The sequence below is a fragment of the Rhinolophus sinicus genome, linkage group LG04 (assembly GCF_036562045.2).
Source record: "Rhinolophus sinicus isolate RSC01 linkage group LG04, ASM3656204v1, whole genome shotgun sequence".
NCBI lineage: Eukaryota > Metazoa > Chordata > Mammalia > Chiroptera > Rhinolophidae > Rhinolophus > Rhinolophus sinicus.
Genome location: NC_133754.1, coordinates 107,915,197 through 107,933,897, shown reverse-complemented (window position 1 = coordinate 107,933,897; position 18,701 = coordinate 107,915,197). Strand labels below are relative to the sequence as shown.

General features: G+C 43.7%; 1 protein-coding gene and 1 pseudogene across 2 annotated transcripts in view; both read left to right on the top strand.

Annotated features, from left to right (window-relative positions):
• The window catches only part of LOC109437996 (contactin-associated protein-like 3), a 194,336-nt gene that overhangs the window by 31,420 nt on the left and 144,215 nt on the right, over positions 1 to 18,701 (top strand). For both annotated transcript variants that reach the window (XM_019717554.2, XM_019717553.2), the window contains exon 3: positions 9,697 to 9,890. In XM_019717554.2, coding sequence (XP_019573113.2) covers positions 9,697 to 9,890 — 194 coding nt within the window. The remainder of the gene's footprint in view (positions 1 to 9,696; positions 9,891 to 18,701) is intronic.
• On the top strand, positions 12,121 to 16,477 carry LOC141571094 (mitochondrial import inner membrane translocase subunit Tim8 A pseudogene; annotated as a pseudogene).

The window sequence follows — 18,701 nt, the reverse complement described above, 5'->3', positions numbered from 1 at the left end:
TGTTATCTGGTGGTGCAGCCAGGAAAGGTTGTGTCTAATACTCTAATGCAACTAATGGCTGAGTATTTTAGAAATTATTCTCAGCATTAAGATTCAATATCTCAATGTAGGAACTACAATTACTAGTACAAGTTACTACTGTAGGTTTTAGCAAAATAAAACTGATTTGAACTTAGTATGGCTATCAGATACTTAAATGTTTTTTTATAGTATGGGACAATATCCCAAATAGGATATGATATAAAATTCACTGGTTTTTAACAGAGAAATGCTAACAAAATGTATTGAAAGAGTAAATAATAATTTTAGATATCTAACAGTACTTGAACTCCTGATATAAATCAGAATATTACATCAAAATGTTTGATGCAAGTCTTATAATAGTGAACTTTTCACTCCTGTTTTTAACAAAATCATAGTTTTTGTATATTCTTATCTTTTATTCATAGTCTAGGAGTCTGATAGAACTGGCCAGTTTAACCAAACACTAGAGCAATTCAAATCACAATGAAGAGCTTGCAAACCAGATTTTTATAAAGGCCTAAGAATGTACTGGGAAATCTTCGCCTCTGGACTTCAGATTTTACATTCTGTTTGTCTGTCTTTCCTAAAAGTTTTTAGATCTACTAGAGCCAGTACATGTCCTGTTTTTCAGCCACCATTTGTTCTGATTTTTTTTAACTAAATGATCCTACAGATGCATCCAGGCCCTGAGAGCCGTGGACAGGCCATCTTCATAGCATGCACGTGAAACATGGCTGTGCACTGTCGCACAGAGCATGGAGCTTGGTGGCCATGGAGCTTTGTTAACCACAGCTCGGGTAAAGGCACGATTGTGGCATGTGGGGGGACTGGGTGGTGCAGATGCTGCCGTGCGGTCATCTCAGGGAACGCCGCACACAGCCCGTCTGCTTGGATTCTCCCACGGCCCTTTGCCAGCTCCAGAGTCTCCATGTTCCCACTGTGGAGCTTGAGGTGCTGGGTGAGACCAACCAGGACAAACCCAGCATGTTTTCAGTGGTGCCAGCAACCTTCAGGGAGACAGTATTGTCAGTTATTTTTGTCTATCAAGTAGCCCAAATTATAGAATTACCCCAGAATAAGGTGATACTCAGTCCTTTTCAGATACAGTAGCATACAGTAGCCTCTTTTGGATGGGTGAGTACCTTCCAGGGATGCTCAGATTTCTTTGTGTTTTTCCGCCTTCTTTCAGACACAGTATTTGGGTGTGTGGGATGGGCTCGTGGCTCCAGGTGCTGGTTGGTGGCAGGGCTCCCGTGTTTGATCTCAGTTAACTGCCATCTGCTGAGAGGGTAATTTGTTATTTCTTAACCCTGTGGGTTACTTGGCATCTGCTCCTGAAGCCTGTGGGGGGTAGACCTCTTGGTGCAGCGGTCCTGCCGCCACGAGTCGAACGGTTCCTGACAAGGGGAGTGGGAATGAAAAAAGGCACTCACACTTTGATGATGGCGATCGCGGACCCCAGTGTTCCTGGAGACCCTGAGTTTATTCTGTCCCCAGAATTTATACCTTCTGTGGACGTGCAGTTTAACAAGTACAAAAATGCATTACCTAGTTAACAGTGAATCTTTAACTTTAACACAGGAGACACAAAATTTACTGAAACTCCCAAATGTAATTATCTTATCAATAGCCCTGATAGGCATCAGCCTTCTGTTCTGGGAACTGGCCACTCCCACCACATTCCTGAGCAGCATGCAAGCACTCTGCAGATGCAGGCAGAGATAATTGCCTCAGGGGGAGGAAATAGGTTAAGTATAAACCGAGCCATTCTGTTAAGGCTTTAAAGTTAACTGCAACCATGGCTCCCCACACTTGGTCAGGCTATATTCCTAGAGGACAGGTCATTGTCCCTTATGGAATCTGTCACATGTCACTTCCTGCCTTCTTGAAGTCTGACTGCATCTCATTTGATTTCTAGCTTGAGCTCAGGCTGTAACCGGGATGATAGGTTTAATTTGTCCTTGCCAAGGTGACCTTCTGTCAGATCTAGTCAGATTGCAGCTAACTCCTCTGTCCCATTTGATGGCCTGAGGGATTCTGGGTCACCATGCCAAGGGGGAAAAGAGCACCAGATGGTTTTGTCCTGGCAACTTAGGCCCAGAAGTGGCCTATTACATTTTATGATGCTGAGACCTCATCCTTTTTACATTCACATTATAATACTGTATTTTGTATAATAGGTAATCTGTACATGCCTCTTTTTATCCAAGGCTCTCATAGTGTGCTTACAAATTGTAATGAATTAAGCTACATAACATCATTAAAGAAAATGTAAATGTTACCATCAATGGAATTTTTTCCTCTAGAGGGTTTTGGCTGACTGAGTAATCATAAATGGATAGATAATTTAGTTTTGATGGTTTTATCTCTGAGCATCTCACCCTTGCTTTTCCTGACATGATTCTACACAGTACTATATTAAAAACAAACAAACAAAGGAGGTGTTGCCTGAAGAACAGCAGTGGAGCACTGGTGGGAGGAGTGATGGGTTCCTTCCCAGGCAGCCTGGCCCCGCCCCCCATCTGTACACATCAGAGGGAGATGCTGCTGTTCTGATTGGCCTTGAGATGACCCGCGAGGTAGGTGTTCTCAATAACCCAGGCTGCCTCTGCCCGATGCACAGTGATGCGTCCATAAAATGAGACCAGATCCTGGAGCTGCACTCCTCATAAACATGGCGATTTTATGGGATATGAACAGATAAGCTCAGTCACACATTTTATTCAGGCATGAATCAGGTATTGACTACCTGTTCAGAATGTTTATAGGCTCTCGGGGCAATTTTTGTTTTATTTCTAAAGTGAGAAATTAGCAGTCATCTCTCATATTTGTCAATGCAGAACTTCAAACAAATGAGAGCTGAAAAACCTCAGATCAACTCAGATCTGACTGCCTCTACTATATGTTCCTTTAAAACTTGGTCACGAGTGTATGTGGGAAAAGCAAAGCAAATCACATGGGATCAATAGATTTTTGTTTACATGATGAAGAAAGAGCTGCAATAGTGAATGTCAGTGCTTTGAACTTGAACTTATTCCTGGGGACACTGCACACAGATCTTTAGGGAGTTACCCGTGACTGGTCACAAGGTGCTTTTTTTTCCGTCAGTGTCACTGGCATTTAATGTGAATCTCAAATTGATCAGGATGTACGTATTATTTATTTATTTTTGAGTTGTTAATTTATAAAGCCGTTTTGGACATTTTGGACAGGAGTCCTGTGTATAATCAGGCAGCCATGTGTGACTTTTTCCTGTGGATGCACTTTGTGGGAGGCTGCCCTCCTCCTTGCTCAGGCTGCCGGCAGGTGCAAGGAAGCACAGCCAAGGGGAACCAGAGCTTGTCTGGCCGTTCTCAGGCAGGGTTTCTGCCTTTTCTACAACCTGAGAGCCAGAAATACTATATGTAGACAGCTGGAATTACCTCCTAAGAAATCAGAGCTGAAGCAAATATTTAAATTCCCCTCATCAACATAAGCAGGGTCTAACAAAAGTTTCAGCATGGCAAGCCCAGAGGTCAGTGAGGGGAGGACGTCCACAGAGCCCCACCTCACCCACCAGCTCCTCTTCCTTGGGGACACTTGTCATCTTTCAGGAGGAAAGCAGGATGGGCTCCTGATTCCCTCACCTTCTTCCCACTCAGAAGTTCTGGGCCCCACCTAGAACTTTTAATGACTCTTCTGCGAATTAAGACGCCTGTGAGTGAGGAAAGAAAGACACATAGCTACCACATTTCCCCAAAAATAAGACTGGGTCTTATATTAATTTTTGTTCCAAAAGATGCATTAGGGCTTATTTTCAGAGGATGTCTTATTTTTTCATGTGCAACAATCTACATTTATTCATGTACAAAAATCTACATTTATTCAAATACAGTCATGTCATCTTCTTCTGGAACGTCATCATAACTCTCCAAACCCCAAATTCCGGCTTGAATTTCTTGCGCCTCCATTTCCTGTAGAACCATTGGCCCCAATCTTTCATGTCCAGCAACAGAGCTCTCCTTAAATGAGCACTTCCTGTCCGTGTAGCCTGCTCGTAGTGCATTGGCAACACAGCTGTCAGTGATTTTATCCCATGAATTCTTCACCCAAGTCACCACCTCTTGCAGGCTAAGCTTCACAAAGTTTCCACGCTGACTTCTCTCCATTCTATTTTCAATGTAGTCATTGATTTCCATGCGCAAATGGTCCTTGAATGGATTGTTCATTGCAATATCGAGAGTCTGGAGATAGGCAGTCATTCCTGTGGGAATCATTATTTGATCTATTATTCTCTCTCCAAGGAAGTTCTTCATGTCTTTAGGGTGGTGAGTGCTGGCTGAATCCCAGACTAGCAGACCTCTTTGGCCACCTTGCAGAACAAGTGGCAGCATGAAATAGACCCACTGCCTTATAACTGCTTGTGTGCACCAGGCTTTTTTGGATTCAAGAACATAAATGCCTGAAACACGTTCAACCTTATCTTTCTTGCCCTTAGTGGTGATAGGAGGTGGGGCTTTCTTTCCATCCAGAAGAATTGCCAAAGTACAGGTAACACGTTCACTTTCGTACCAGTGGAGGAAATGTAGATTGACGAAGCACCCCTCTGATCAATTGTTGTTTGAGATCCTTGGCCCATAAACACTGCAGTTTCATCCATAGCAATCATGTTGGAGAGTTGGTATTTAGAAAAGTCGATGCCATAACAAAGGACTTGAATGCAAGTGCACGTTTAATAACTTCAGTATCTTCCAGCTTGACCAGTGTTTTGATGTTCTTAGAGACAGTTCATATAGCTGAAGGAAGCCATCCAGCTAGTGTTGTGATGCTTTGAATTCTTCTGGGGATATTTCTAACTGTGGTGCCATTGCAAGGGCAAATGCTTGCATATCAGCCCTGTGCACAACCAAAGCCTTTGCTCTCCTGTCAGCAATCCATTCACAGGTGATGTCTTCCAGCTCAGAAAGTAATGGTTGCTGACCTGATCCACACTTGCGCTTCTCAGCATTTCCTCGATCACCTGTTGACTGAGGTTACCGTACTCTGCTCACCATTTTCGGACCATTCGGAGATCCAACTTCTCCTCTTTGCAGAAAGCCTTAAGATTCTTGCTCCGGGAACCCTCCACAATTCCTTTCTTGTACTTGGTAGAATAGCTCTTTCTTTTTGCACTTGTCTGGGGGTGAGAATATTATTCCCTTTAAATCTACCATTAAATCAAGTGTTAATTGAAGACTTACGAGACAGGTGTGGCAACAAAAATGATGACAGTTAAGAATGATGGTCCACACAAAAGGGATGAAAAATTGCAGGCACCAAAATTCAGAAAATGTTTCTCTATTTCACATGAGTGCAATAAGTACGTCCGTTACAGCACATGATGTACTGAATTATGAAGATTCATATTAGACTCAACCACGTCCGTTCATTATCAAGTGCGCACGTTATTCGTGTGTTGTGTCTGTACTCCGATTGGTCATTTGGCAATAAGTCTCAAGTTCATCTGTTTACATAGGTGTTTACCTCATGTCCAAAGGCGTCCGCTTGGGTATTTACAAATAATTATAATTTATATTGTCATTTATTTTAAGTACTAATGTCAATAATATTTATTTATATTTAATTATATATTAATATTATTTTATAATTCAATACGTCTGTCATGTGTTGCAACGGACGTACTAAAGGCGTCTGTCTGGCTAGCTGACGGTCTTAACTGGGGCTTATTTTTGGAGTAGGGCTTATATTACAAGCATCCTGAAAAATCACACTAGGGCTTATTTTCCGGTTAGGTTTTATTTTCAGGGCAATACGGTAGGTGAGATTTGAGACAATGTAATAACGATCTTGGAGGGAAACTTCACTTGACGACAGTTTCAATTTAGCCATATAGTCACTTGGTATGTAGATGCTCTCATGATGGGTGGGGGTCTGTTCACTTCAAATAAACCCCCTTGACTTTTGCTCCTTTGGTATCTGTGTTCTGGGACACGTTGAAACTTGAATAAGGCATGAGCTTCTGTTACTTTTCACCTCTGGGTAATTTCCGTCTCTGCGCAAAGCCAACAGTCTTTATGACAGTGCATGCCACGTGGCCACCAGGAGCAGTGGTCATTGTCAGCATGATCAGTGGCCAGAGTAATTAGGGCCCCAGCAGGGAGCTTCCTGTTGAGCCTTTTCTCTCCCCAAAGGAGTGTCACTGTCTGTGTCTGAGCTGATCAATCACACGGCAATAACTAGAGACAGAAACCTTCCGATATAGCTTCCAATATCAGTATAAAAGACAACCTGGTTATCCAGAGCAAACAATGCTGAATAACTGCGGGGATGTATTCTTAGAGGGGTAGAGAATGATGAGGGAGCTAAACTTGAATAAAATATCCTCACAAGAACTAAAGTGACTGCAAAGCAGAGACCTGCACCAGTCCCGCCGGCTGGGTGTGGGGAGGAATTGTGAGGCTTTGGCAGGGTCCTGAGCACATTACACACGCATGTCATTGTCTCACCTTTATCTCGTATAAAGTGGCAGGCACCAGCCGTTCAGTAATGAGATGACCGAGATGTACAGCACCCTGCTGCGGGCCCTCTTGCCTCTGGAAGCAGCGGCTGGTCCATGACAAGTGTATGGTGGGGAGAGTGCCAGGTGCTTCACAGGGCTTGTTGTGCTCTCACTGCTGCGCTAGTGGGTACCTGTCACACTTTCCTTAAGAGCAGGAGGGATAGTTTGTGTTTGGTGACATCCCTGGCTCTGGATCCTGGTTCCATGCAAGTTGGGCTCTATGGAGGTGTTTTCCTTTGTGTAAATTGTGATGCTTTATTCAGCTAAGGGGCTGTGGAGGAAGAGAGGCAGGTGGCAGAGGAGAAAGACAGTCTACGGTGCGGGAAGCAGAAACGCTGGGGTGGGGCAGGCGCCTTGCTTGTGGGTTAAATATTGGTGACTCCAAAACAGTAATTAGGAGCCTCTGGCACTATTTCAGGGTGTTGGTTCCCACATGGAGTTTACAAAAGATCAGAGGCATTTAGCAGCACAAGCTGACCAGTTTAAGAACCACGGTCTTCACTGCTGGCTTGTTGAGCAGCTCTGCTCCAACCCCTGCTTCTAACATTGTCAGTGTGCTCTGTTCCATTCTGTTTTCCCTTGCACGGCATGGTCGCCACACCAGTCGGTCAGCTGTCTCGTGCACCCTCTCGGTCCTTAAGTTGTGTTTGTGTATTTCCCAGTCTGTACATTTGACATTTTATGAAATGTTAGAAAAATTAGTGCATGCCCAGCAGCTCCTGTCACCACCTAGCAGGGGACTGGGGATTACCACAGCTGCCCCATAACACAGGGGGTTCTGAAATTTCATGACTTTATCAGATTTCCTAGTTGATCAGATAGTTGTAGTACTTCCTCATCACAGATGAGGGATGGGAAATGGTCCAGGTCGATTGCCTACAGGTGTTCAAGGCTGGGTGGCAGAGAGCTAGCTGCACCTGTGGGAGAGGCTGGTCCCAGGGCCACATGGTGGAGATGCACCGGTACCTTTTACTCCGCTGTGCTCCTGTGCACAGGTGGTACCCTGTTAATGCTGACTCCTGGCTTTGAGAAATTAAAAATGGCTGAGAAAGATTGTGAAATGCAAAAAAAGTGTATCAGAATATTTTTAGAACTTTAATACTAACAACTAGGACCAAAACAGGACATTTAGTAATTTCTCAGAGACTTAAATGGACTCATAAAATTTCAAATGTAGAACCTTCAAGTTCAAACGATCAGCTAAATGCCAACACCTACTTTTTAACTTTTGGGGGGCAGTAATTATAAAGTATGGGCAGGTGCAGGGTAATATGCTACCTCGGTCTGTGAGTTCAAGCCCAGCTAGAACCCAGAAGGACTTCCCATGTATCAAATGTTAGATGGGACCCTGGACAAAACAGTAGAAGTTGGCAGGAAGGTGTTGGGTGAGAGCTAAGATTGTCATCTAAGACAAAGAAAGACTGAGAAACTGTCACAGGTTGGAGGACTCTAAGGAGACACAGTGACTAAATGAAATGTAGGATCCTGGAACAGAAAAGGGTGTTAATGGAAAAGCTGGAGAAATCAAAATAGAGTCTGTCATTTCATTAATATTGTACCAGAATTAATATCTTAGTTTTGATAACTGTACCGTGGTAATGTAAAATGTTAAGAACAGGGAAACTGGATAAAAGGTAGTTGGGAATTCTCTATACCACCCTTGCAATTCTTCTGTAAATCTGGAATTATTTCAAAATGTGAAGTTAAAAAATGAATTACAGAACAACCAAAATTGCAGCGCACTTAAGATTCTGGATCAAAGGAATAGATACTCTGCTTATGGTACACTGAAAGGAAAATGTTGAGTATTCGCACAGAGATTTAATGCAGAAAATGAGGAAATCTTGGAAAGAATTTGGGTTCTAAGTAACTTGTAAGCTTTAGATTTTACTAAAGGTTGTGCTGTTAACAGAGGAAGCAGATGTGCCACCTCCAAGTGATGTTTCCGTGTCCCGGTGTGAGTGCCCACTCCCCTTTCCCGTGAGCCATCTGGTAATCCAGTCACACACCTCCTGACATAGACGCCCCACTGCGCTCAGTCCTAATGGCTTTAGTAAACAGGGCATGGGTGTCAGGAATGGCTCCAAATGAGAAGATAACCAATGTTATCAGAAGTGTCAGACCTTGTTAGCAGAGCTTCAAGTTAAGTGTCAGAATAGTGGGGGGAATGTTTTTTAAAGCTAATTTTGTCATATTAGGGATTGTTTCCAAAACACTATTGTTTTCTAGATATGGCTAATTATCAAAATATCAGGTTCAGAATGCTTGTCAAATTTAGTTCCCAATTTTCATATTTTATATTAATTTAAAATTAGACAATTCAAGTTGATAAATCTAAGTCTAAATTCAACACTCATGTTTTTATTACACTGGAAGAACAAAATATATCAGCGATACATCCTCAGATGCCCTTCATTCTGCTGTATCTCACAAAGCACAGGTTTCTCCTCTGCACCTGTTGTCTTGAATCCCCGAGGAACTACTTCTCATCCACTGGATCCAAGCTCTCTCCCTCCCTACTGCCCTCTCAGAATGCTCTGTCCCTGCACAGAAACCCCCTTCACCTCCGCCCCTACCACATTGCTCTTGGAGTTGTTCCTAGAACTGTGTACTTCTCTCCGAGTCTGTCAGTACCGTGAGCATAGGGGAATGCCGTAACAGCTCTGTTAGCCCAGCACTCAGCACTGTGCTTCCTAATGTCAGGAATCCAGAATTAAGGTTTTCTAGTCCCTCCATGGTCTGAGTATTTCCTTTGTGTCCATCCAACAAAGGGAAGTCATGAATGAAGGTCAGTAAAAATATGACTTCCAAGCACTGATGTGATGGCATGATGTGTGGTGTCCACCTGTCGCATTAAGGACTTCATGTAGTTGTGGGACCCTGGACCCTCAGGGAGTCAGGAGTTAGGAGCTAAAAACTAAAGCATTTAGTGTAGGCTCCATCCATTTATACTCAGTCTGTGTTCTCATTGTGTGTGGGTGTGTGTGTGTGTAATTATGAGGGGTTAGATATTCCAGAGTTTGAAACTATGCTTTGTACAAGTTTCCCTTATGTTCACATTCTTATAAGCTAATATAGATTTAAAATTTTTCTTTCTCCTTACCATTTTTTCTTGTTTCTGTTTCCACAAAAAGGAGCTGGTGGCTGGACCCCACTTGTATCAAATAAATACCAGTGGCTGCAGATTGACCTTGGAGAGAGAATGGAGGTCACAGCTGTGGCCACCCAGGGAGGATACGGGAGCTCCGACTGGGTGACCAGCTACCTCCTGATGTTCAGTGACAGTGGGAGGAACTGGAAGCAATATCGGCGAGAAGAAAGTCTCTCGGTATGTTTCTTTACTGAAAAGCAGTCTGTCACCGTATGAACTATGTCAATTAGTGCATGTTGCAGCAAACCTATCAGATCATATATAGAAATGGAGCATCCTAAATTGCTTGAAAATGTTTTCGAGTGAATGTAAGACATACAACATTTTAAAACACGTTCTCCATGTATAATTTATGAAATAAGTAAAACAATTAGTAACTTATTGAAATATGGGAAAGTCTTCCCATTATTCCTTTAAACCGTCTAGGGAATAAATAAGTCACACAAAACCTACTTTATTTTTGTTCAGTAACACAGTAGTTTGAATTGCCTCAGCATTGTTTAATAAAGTAAATTCATTCTTCTATGTCCTCTGGTTATGTGAGATTTTGGGAAAACCCGAACATTTAAAAATACATGTAGTGGAGAGTGTCCCTGTGGAGGATGTGATGAAGGACACAAGTGCTGCCCCCCAGGACCTCGGGCACCGTGTGGCCCCTTGTAATTCATGGGCCCTAGATCTCTGGGATCCTCGGCAGTCATCACTGCTTTAAATGACAGCTGACCCAATAAATACCTGTATTGTTTCCGATCCGTGGTTGGGTCTGTGGATGTGGAGGGCAGACTGGGTGGACAGGTACCGTTTTACATAGTGGACTGAGCATCTGTGGGTGTGGGTGTCCCTGAGGGTCCTGTAACCAATTCCTCGTGGATACCAGGACATAACTATAGTTTCTGGGGAGTCCAAAGTTATATGTGGGTTTTTGAGTTGGAGTGGGATCGGCGCCCCTAACCTCCACTTTATTCAAGGGTCAACTGTACTTTGCATCAGTGACATAGTTCCTGCTTTTGGTTGCATATCCATGCTTCTCTTAAAAGATTTAAATTTTGTTTGCTTAACTTTTTGAATATTAAAATATTTGTAATCACTTATGTAGCTACCATTTTATACCTGTAAATCACAGTCTGCTCTGAATGAGAAGCTCTCAGAGTACAGTGCTGCGTGCGAGCATCTGTGTAGTGTTTGCAGTAGTGTGGTGGGGGTGGGGTGCTAATGGAGGGGGTGTGGCCTGAGGATTGGCCAGGTAGATATGAAACTACTTTGTTCTTGTTATTCAAAGTGGTTTAGATGATTGCCAAGGGCTGTGGGAAGGGGACTGAGAGTCAGTGTTTAATGGGGACAGAGATTCAGTTTGGGAAGATGCAAAGTTCTGGAGATGGATGGTGGTGATGGTAGCACAACAATGTGATTGTTAATGCCACAGAACTGGACAGTTAAAATGGCTAAAATGGTAAATTTTATGTTATGTGTACTTTACCACAATAAAAAAATACAGTTTAGCTTCCATTTAATTAAGTCTATTGTGTAACTTTTAAAAAATTTTTTTCTTAATTGCCATGGTAAGAGGAAAAGTATCAGCTAAAAAGTCATTACTTCCTAGCACATTGCATGTCTTCCTAACACAGACAACAAAATGATATTTGTTGGGTATCAACCTGCCCTCATTTGAATTTTCTTATAACCCTGTTGCTTATTATAATTTAATAGATTGTGGTCTATTTAATTGTTTATCTCCGGAGCTCTTAATAATTCATCAGTAAATGTTGATGTAGATTGAATCAAGAAGAGCTAGTTAGTTGTCTAACACTAGATTAAAGAACAAAACGGGAGGGAATTTGTCTGTGTCTGTAGGGCCGTCTGACTTAACATTCCCAGCAAGCAGTTGCATGTGTATGATCAGAAGGAGATCTTAATGCTGAGCTAATTCTAAGAACACAAAGTCCAGGGTTAAGATAAACATTAATTAAAACAAATAGAAACAAAAACTCATAGACACAAGCAACAGTTTAGTGGTGACCAGAGGGTAAGGGGGTCAGGCGGTGGTAGAAGAGGGAAAAGGGGGTCAAATATATGGTGAGAACTAACTGGGTTGTGAACACACAATGTAATATATAGATGATGTATTATAGAATTGTATACTTGAAACCCATATAATTTTACTAACCATTATCACCCCAATACATTTAAAAAAGAATAAAAGTTAAAGCTTAATGAAGCATTGACTCATATAAAGAAAACTAAATATTGATTTTTAAAATTAAGTGACTAATAGTTAAGGCATGCTTATTTTTAGTTGTATTAATTAAGGTTTTTATTTTTGCCCTCCCATCCCAATAAATGATTGGGAACCTGAAAATTCTTGACTTTCAGTTAAACAAGTTGGAGGGACCATATGGAAGAGCTGCCAGTCAGGCGCTCGGGGCAGTCGTGTCAAGAATAGTGGCCTTATTCATTCTAGACTAGACGTGAAGGTTGGTGAGTTGATGGAGTTCATCTCTGCACGCGTGGCTGTGCTACGATGGATTCCTCCTCATCTTCTTCTGTGGCGGGTTTGGCCTCCGTGGACCCGCAGCTGCAGCATTTCATCGAGGTGGAGACTCAGAAACAGTGCTTCCAGCAGGTGGTGCACCAGATGACGGAACTTTGTTGGGAGAAGTGCATGGACAAGCCTGGGCCAAAGTTGGAAAGTCGGGCTGAGGCCTGTTTTGTGAACTGCGTTGAGCGCTTCATTGATACAAGCCAGTTCAATTGACTGGAACAGCCCCAGAAATCCAAGGCAGTTTTCTCAGAAAGCCTTTCTGACTGATTTTAGCATTATCTTTTTGGAAAAGGAAGGTAGTTCAAGAAATGAAGAGTGGTTGAAAAAAAGGCTCCCACTCTTGTTACTCTTGGGACATCCTGTCATCTGAGAATGAACAAAGACCAATTTTGTGTGTTGGGGGTTGGGGGTCATATGTGTATTTGTTTTTTTTAATGTTAATCTTGTGAAAACAATAGATAGATGAATGGAAAACTTTACTAGATGCATATTACTGTATGTGGACAATGTTTTTCTCAAAGTCCCATTAACTGCTTCCTATAATTTGTGTAGTGGAACTGCTTTCTATAAGTTGATGGTGGGACCACATGGATATAATCTGTCATTTGTGTGGATTCAGTGCTCATTTCTGGGCGGACTGATGTACATCTTTGTGTCTCTGAGAAAGGGCAGCAGTGGGGGAAGAATTACTTGGTACTTAACTGTAGACCTCCTTATCTAGTGTTTTGACCATCAGTGTTGGGGAAAAGTAATTATGGAATGTTCATACAATTCAGCTTTCTAAATTATCTCCCTTCCTTATACTGTGATCGAGGTAGTACAGGCAGCCTCAGTGTCCAGAGGCCTTTAGTTATAAAGGAATCTAGCCAGTGAACATAATTCTCATTACTAAACTGCCACAAGGAAGAAGTTAACTTACCCTGTGTATTAGGGCCCAAGAAATTCAAAGATATGCCTAAATAAGTTATAAAGATTTAGGCCTGTCAAGAACTGTTAGCAGTTTCAGGTAGAGGTGCATGTCTAATGTTAGTCAGTATAGATTCAATTTACTGCATTCTTTTGATCACTGAAATAAAAGCTTCTACAAGATTCAAAAAAATAAATAGATAAAATCCTAGACTATGCAGGTGAGGACTCATGTGAACCCCTGTCCTGTCAGTCACGCTGTGAAGGCTGGTGGAGTGGCTGCCTCGCAGTCCCACGGAGCCCACTTAACAGAGACCCGCCTTCCCTCCCTGCATGCCCAAACACTTCACGGTGCCTGGGACTGAGCAGAAAGTTGGGAAACGTTTACTGAGTTAAAGAGTGAGTGGAGTCTGCCTTCTGGCTGGTTGCCTTCCTTGAGCTCCCTGCTCTGCCCTTCTCTGTAGCCCTTCGTCTCAGCTCAGCTGTCCTTGAAACTCACTCGTGGCTATTTCTCCTTCCTATATTTTGAGCTCCTTTAGGAAAGGAAAGTCCCTGTACTTTCTGAATCCATCACCACAGCTTCAGTGGGTCTGGCTGGACACTACTGACTTGGGTGGTGGTGAATCTCACCAGTGGATAATTATGACTGTTATACTTACAGTTTCTTTGTACAGGTCAGGCTGACTTGGCTGCTCTCCAGCCTCTCACAGAATCAGCTGGTCTTTTAATAAACCACATACCTTACCAGAGGCTCTACCCATTCTTCAGGTGGTTGTTTTAGATATGAATCGCTGACATGAACTTGAGGGTGAATTTAAGATTTAAGAAAAAAAAAAATCTTTGAAATATTTACACTCTTTTTCAGTGAAAGTAATTTATGCATTCATCACATTGTCACTTTTTTAGCTTCCTATTGCTGCTATGACAAATCACCATACCCTTAATGGCCTGCTACAGGACAGAGTTATGTCAGTGTCTGTGGGTTTGAAGTCTGCAGATGTGGCTGGGTCCTCTGCCCAGGGTGTTGGCAAGGCTGCATTGCTTGTTCCTGGAGACTCTGGGGAAGACTTCTCCTCCACGGTATCTGGGGATCCCCTGAACTGTCCTCAGGTTCCATGATTCCCCGGAGGACCCACAGGACAGTGTGTAGTCACACTCGCAGCTATGACTTGTTACAGCAGAAGAATACAGAGCAACATGAGCAGAGGCATAGGCTTAGGTGCACGGAGGGAGGTCTGGAGGAAACCAGGCTCAAGCTTCCACAGTCTGCTACCAGTAGAGTCGCACAAAACATGCTGAGTTCCCCCAACAATGATTACAACAGCCCACGTGAAATGCTGCCTACTATGCGTCTCTAATGAAGCACAGTGGAGACTCAGCACCCAGGTGTTTACTGGGGCACACCGTTTGCACAAACATTAGGCACAGCGACCCACTCTTCTCATTGGGGTCTGGAACAGGCCAGCCTTGCAAGCAGGCTGGCCCTGCTGACTCTCCTGATCACATCCACTCATGTCCCTGCGGGTGTAGGGCTGAAACCTTGACTCCTGGGTCCACCTTGGCTCCTAGGGGTTTGCACATCCAGTGCTTTTTCTGTGGCTCACTCCAGCAGCCCTGGGCGAGTCTCTCTCCCCTTCAAACCTCTCTGCATTCTCGTTCTTCTGTTGCATTTCTTTGATTTCCTCTTCTGCTTTCAGCTGGAGAAAGTTCTCTACTTCAAGGGTTCACGTGGTTAGACAGCATCTACATGGGTCATCCAGGACAGTTTTTCTGATGTTATTCACATGTGCAGTGTCCCCTCTGCCATGGAAAGGAACATACAGGTTCCAGACACGGGCCCAGACCTCACTGGGACCATTCTGCCCCCCACACTGTATTTATACATCTCTGAGTTTTTCTTTCTTTCTGCATCGGATACCCCTTCCTCTCAAACGCATGTTCTCACTGGATCTGAAGATGTTTCTAAGTCATGTAAAGCCATGTTGCAGGGCACCTGCTCAGCGTGCTGTGTCAAGGCTCAACCCCATGAGAGGCTGCTGCCCTGTTCTGGCTACTGTGCACCTTACCCACTGTGGCCTCCCTGGCTGGGGACCTCACTGCCATCAGCCTTCCCCAGGAGGAAAGACCCGGCATCTGCTTTCTTCCCAGGAGGCCTACTTCTCCTTTTATAAAGTCCTGAAATCACTTATTCTCTGGCCTTTACGTTTGGTGAATGCTCTCTCTGTTCTCCTTTTTTTTAACGTTCATCTGGGTCTATCTGCTATCTGTGCCAACTTTGTCTACTAATACATGTCAACGCTCTTTCATCTTTAATTCCAAATTCCAAAAAAAAAAAAAGAAAAAGAAAGAAAAAAGAAAACCCCGACCCCCGAGAGGAAGATGCATCATAACTTATTACTGAAAACCCACATGAGGTTGGGCAAGTGTCCACAAGCTTCGCTGTGCTTGCCATCGGTGTGAATTAGTGTATGAATCGCAATGTGTGCCTCTCTGCAGTCCCCAAAATTCTAAAATTGAAATACAGAGTCTTTGGCTAAGGGATTTGGGGGCTGCAGAAGCAATCACTGAAAGTCAGTTATTCAAATACGTTGGTGTTTTTTAAATGGATACTCTTCAGTAAAGATGTTTGTTCAGTTAAGACATGATGTTTTCACATTGACATTTGTTCCTGATGAGTGACTGCGTCCATGGCTGAACTGCATTTATATGTGAAAACCATCCAGTAAATTTCACAAATATTCTGAATTATGAAGTCCATCCCAACAGGAAGAGGATTTTTTATTTCAATGGAAATACATATGGGAATGTGTTTTAAATGACAGAAAAGGCACCGTCATCTCTTACCAAGGGACACACTATGTCTCAGGACACACATGCTTTTTTGATGTTCAGATTAAGTGCCCTCATTGGAAATCAGGGGAGAGATGTCCCTGTTTGAATTGGGCCAGAGGAATGTGCACCTCCCACAGATGTGAGCAGTGATGGCTTCCATTGGGCACTGATGGACCCACGTGGCTTGACCATGCCCAACGGTGAGCACATGCAGGAGGGGGTGGTGTGAGTACAAGTGCAGCCCAGCCAAGTCAGGAAACAGCCAGAGTCCTGCTGACGGTCACAGTGGATCAGTCATCACTGATCAACTTTATGGATGCTCGTTTTCTACTGCTTCCCTGAGAATAAACCAGCAAAGACTTAGACTGATATCCTATGACTCCTTGGTTTATTATGAGAATTTCATGAGGCGGCCCTTGCAAACCAGTAAACTGAAATCCATCCTAATGTAAGCTCTGAGCTCCCCTCGAGGCCTCTGGACCAGACTGGGGAGCAACTGTGGTCTCCGTTCACCATTCTGCTCAGAGTCTGGGGTCTGTGAGCATCCCCAGTGGGCAGAACAGGTCTGTGGGGTGGGGGGGCAGAACTCTTACAGTATTCCACGTGGGTGTTGGGCTTGAGCTACCCCACTGTTATCCTGCAGCCCCACTTCCTGCAGGGGGTGCTGAGAAGGGTCTGCAGGGTCTGTCAGCTCAGACATTAAGTCCTGTGCCAACGGCAGGCTCACCACCTCCCAGTTTGGCTGTGAGACTGGTTGGTTTTTAGTAGAATGGGAGCAATACTGCAATTCAACGATTCTGTATCTGTCACTTCTATATACTCAGCCTTGTTGGGAAGAAGGTAGTCTCCTTCCCAGCGCACCACCTCCTCACACACAGGGCACTGATCCCTGTGGCAGTGACTGTGTGTGGACAGCTTGGTGACTGTCACCACTGTGGACCACCGTTGCGTTTTCCATGCGTGTCTCCCCCTCCGGGCTCTGACAGAGCTAGCAGGTCAGGAATTGATCTCCCCAGAGGGCAAGTTCTATGAAACTTCCTCAAAAAAGTTTTGCTGGAGTAAAGAAATGTCACTCTTCTCAAGTAGACCTCAAACCGATGGGTAGTTAAGTGACACAGAAAACTCAGCCAGCCATGGATGCTGCTTATGTGATGGAGGCTTTGGTGCCACATCTAAGTTAACAAGAGGCTTGATAGCTTCCCCACAAAGTTGTACAAGGATGAAACGCAAGAGAGAGGAGATCCCATTCGCCCTTAAAAATGCAGGTCTAGGGGACACTAGACTTGATGTGTGGGAAACCTTAGAGCAGCTGCAAAGGTTGAGGCAGATAAGTACAGGGGCCTCGGAGCTGTTCCAACAAAGTAACAGATGGCTCCCTGAAGGCCTGGGGTTCTTTGCTGTCAGGGCTGCTGCGTTCTGTGCCAACATCCTTTCTTCCATCTTCATCCATTACAACTCTCCCCAACACAAAAAGCTCCACTCTACTCAAATTACTTGGACGCTCCCTGTCTTTTCTATTCCTAGAACTTTTCTCTTTCATTTCTCACACATTACTCCTCTGACACTATGTTTATCTATCTCAGGCTTATTTCACATCAATTCTGGAGTCAGGGACTACAGTTGTTAATCTCTGTATCTTTTGTACTCACTTTACTGCTTTGCAAAAGTAACAATTTTGCTCAATTGCATCACCACCTGTTATCAAGTCGAGAGGAAGGGATGTGGTGGGCAAATAGAATTTTAAATATATAAGGAGATAAATTGCAATTCTTGAGCTATGTTACAAATTGTAACTTTACTTTTTATGTAACAAACTGGTTGCAGAATTGTGTTAGTAGTGTGGAAATTAGGATATATTTTAATGAAAAAGTAGATTTTAAGCAATAATATGAATGGAGTATGGCAGAGTTGAAGATAGATTTAAAAGTAGGTTTTTTAAAATTCATTTGGGAGAACACAAAAATAAACATTGTTTTTGTTTTAAGTAAGAAAGTGAATGATGGAAAAAGTGAATTCTTATAAAGAGAAATAAAGGGGCAGGGGGTGCTCTGGCAGCACACACAATTCAAGGAAATGCTGATGAGCCAAGATTAAGAAAAGTGGAAAACAGTTCATCTCAGGGCACATCTCCACCAGGATTTCTTGGAAAATTCTTCCTAGCCCATTGCAATTTGGGCAGCTGAGCTTCACAGGATGTTGTGCTAATAGTGGGTCTATCATGGAGTCACAGTCAAATTCTACAACTTGCACACACAATGTAAATATACAGAATGCGAGATGTCATCAAAATGGCGGCGTGAGGTGAGCCTCTGTAAAGCTCCCCTGGAATTTACAACGAATCGAACAACAAAAACTCCACAAAGGACTCCCTGCACAGCAGACAAGGCAAGACGAAGAGGCCCACTACTGAATTTACATAAAGGTGGGCGAATCGCGCAAGGAAGAGGAAAGGGAGAAGCGCGCGGAGACGGAGCCGCGCGGGCGCAGGACGCAGACCCAGCTCAGTGCGCCGAGCTCGCTGCTTCCCGGAACTACCGCAGCTGCAGGAGAGGGAAGAACTCGGACTGCTAGGGCTCCGCTTGTGGCCCACAGGGCTCAGGGGGCAGCATAAAACACGGCTGAACCCAACGCTCACGGCAGAGACCTCAGAGAAAAGACTGAGGGAAAAAGGCTGAAAACGGTGGTTTAAGCCCGCACTGCCGAGCAGAGAA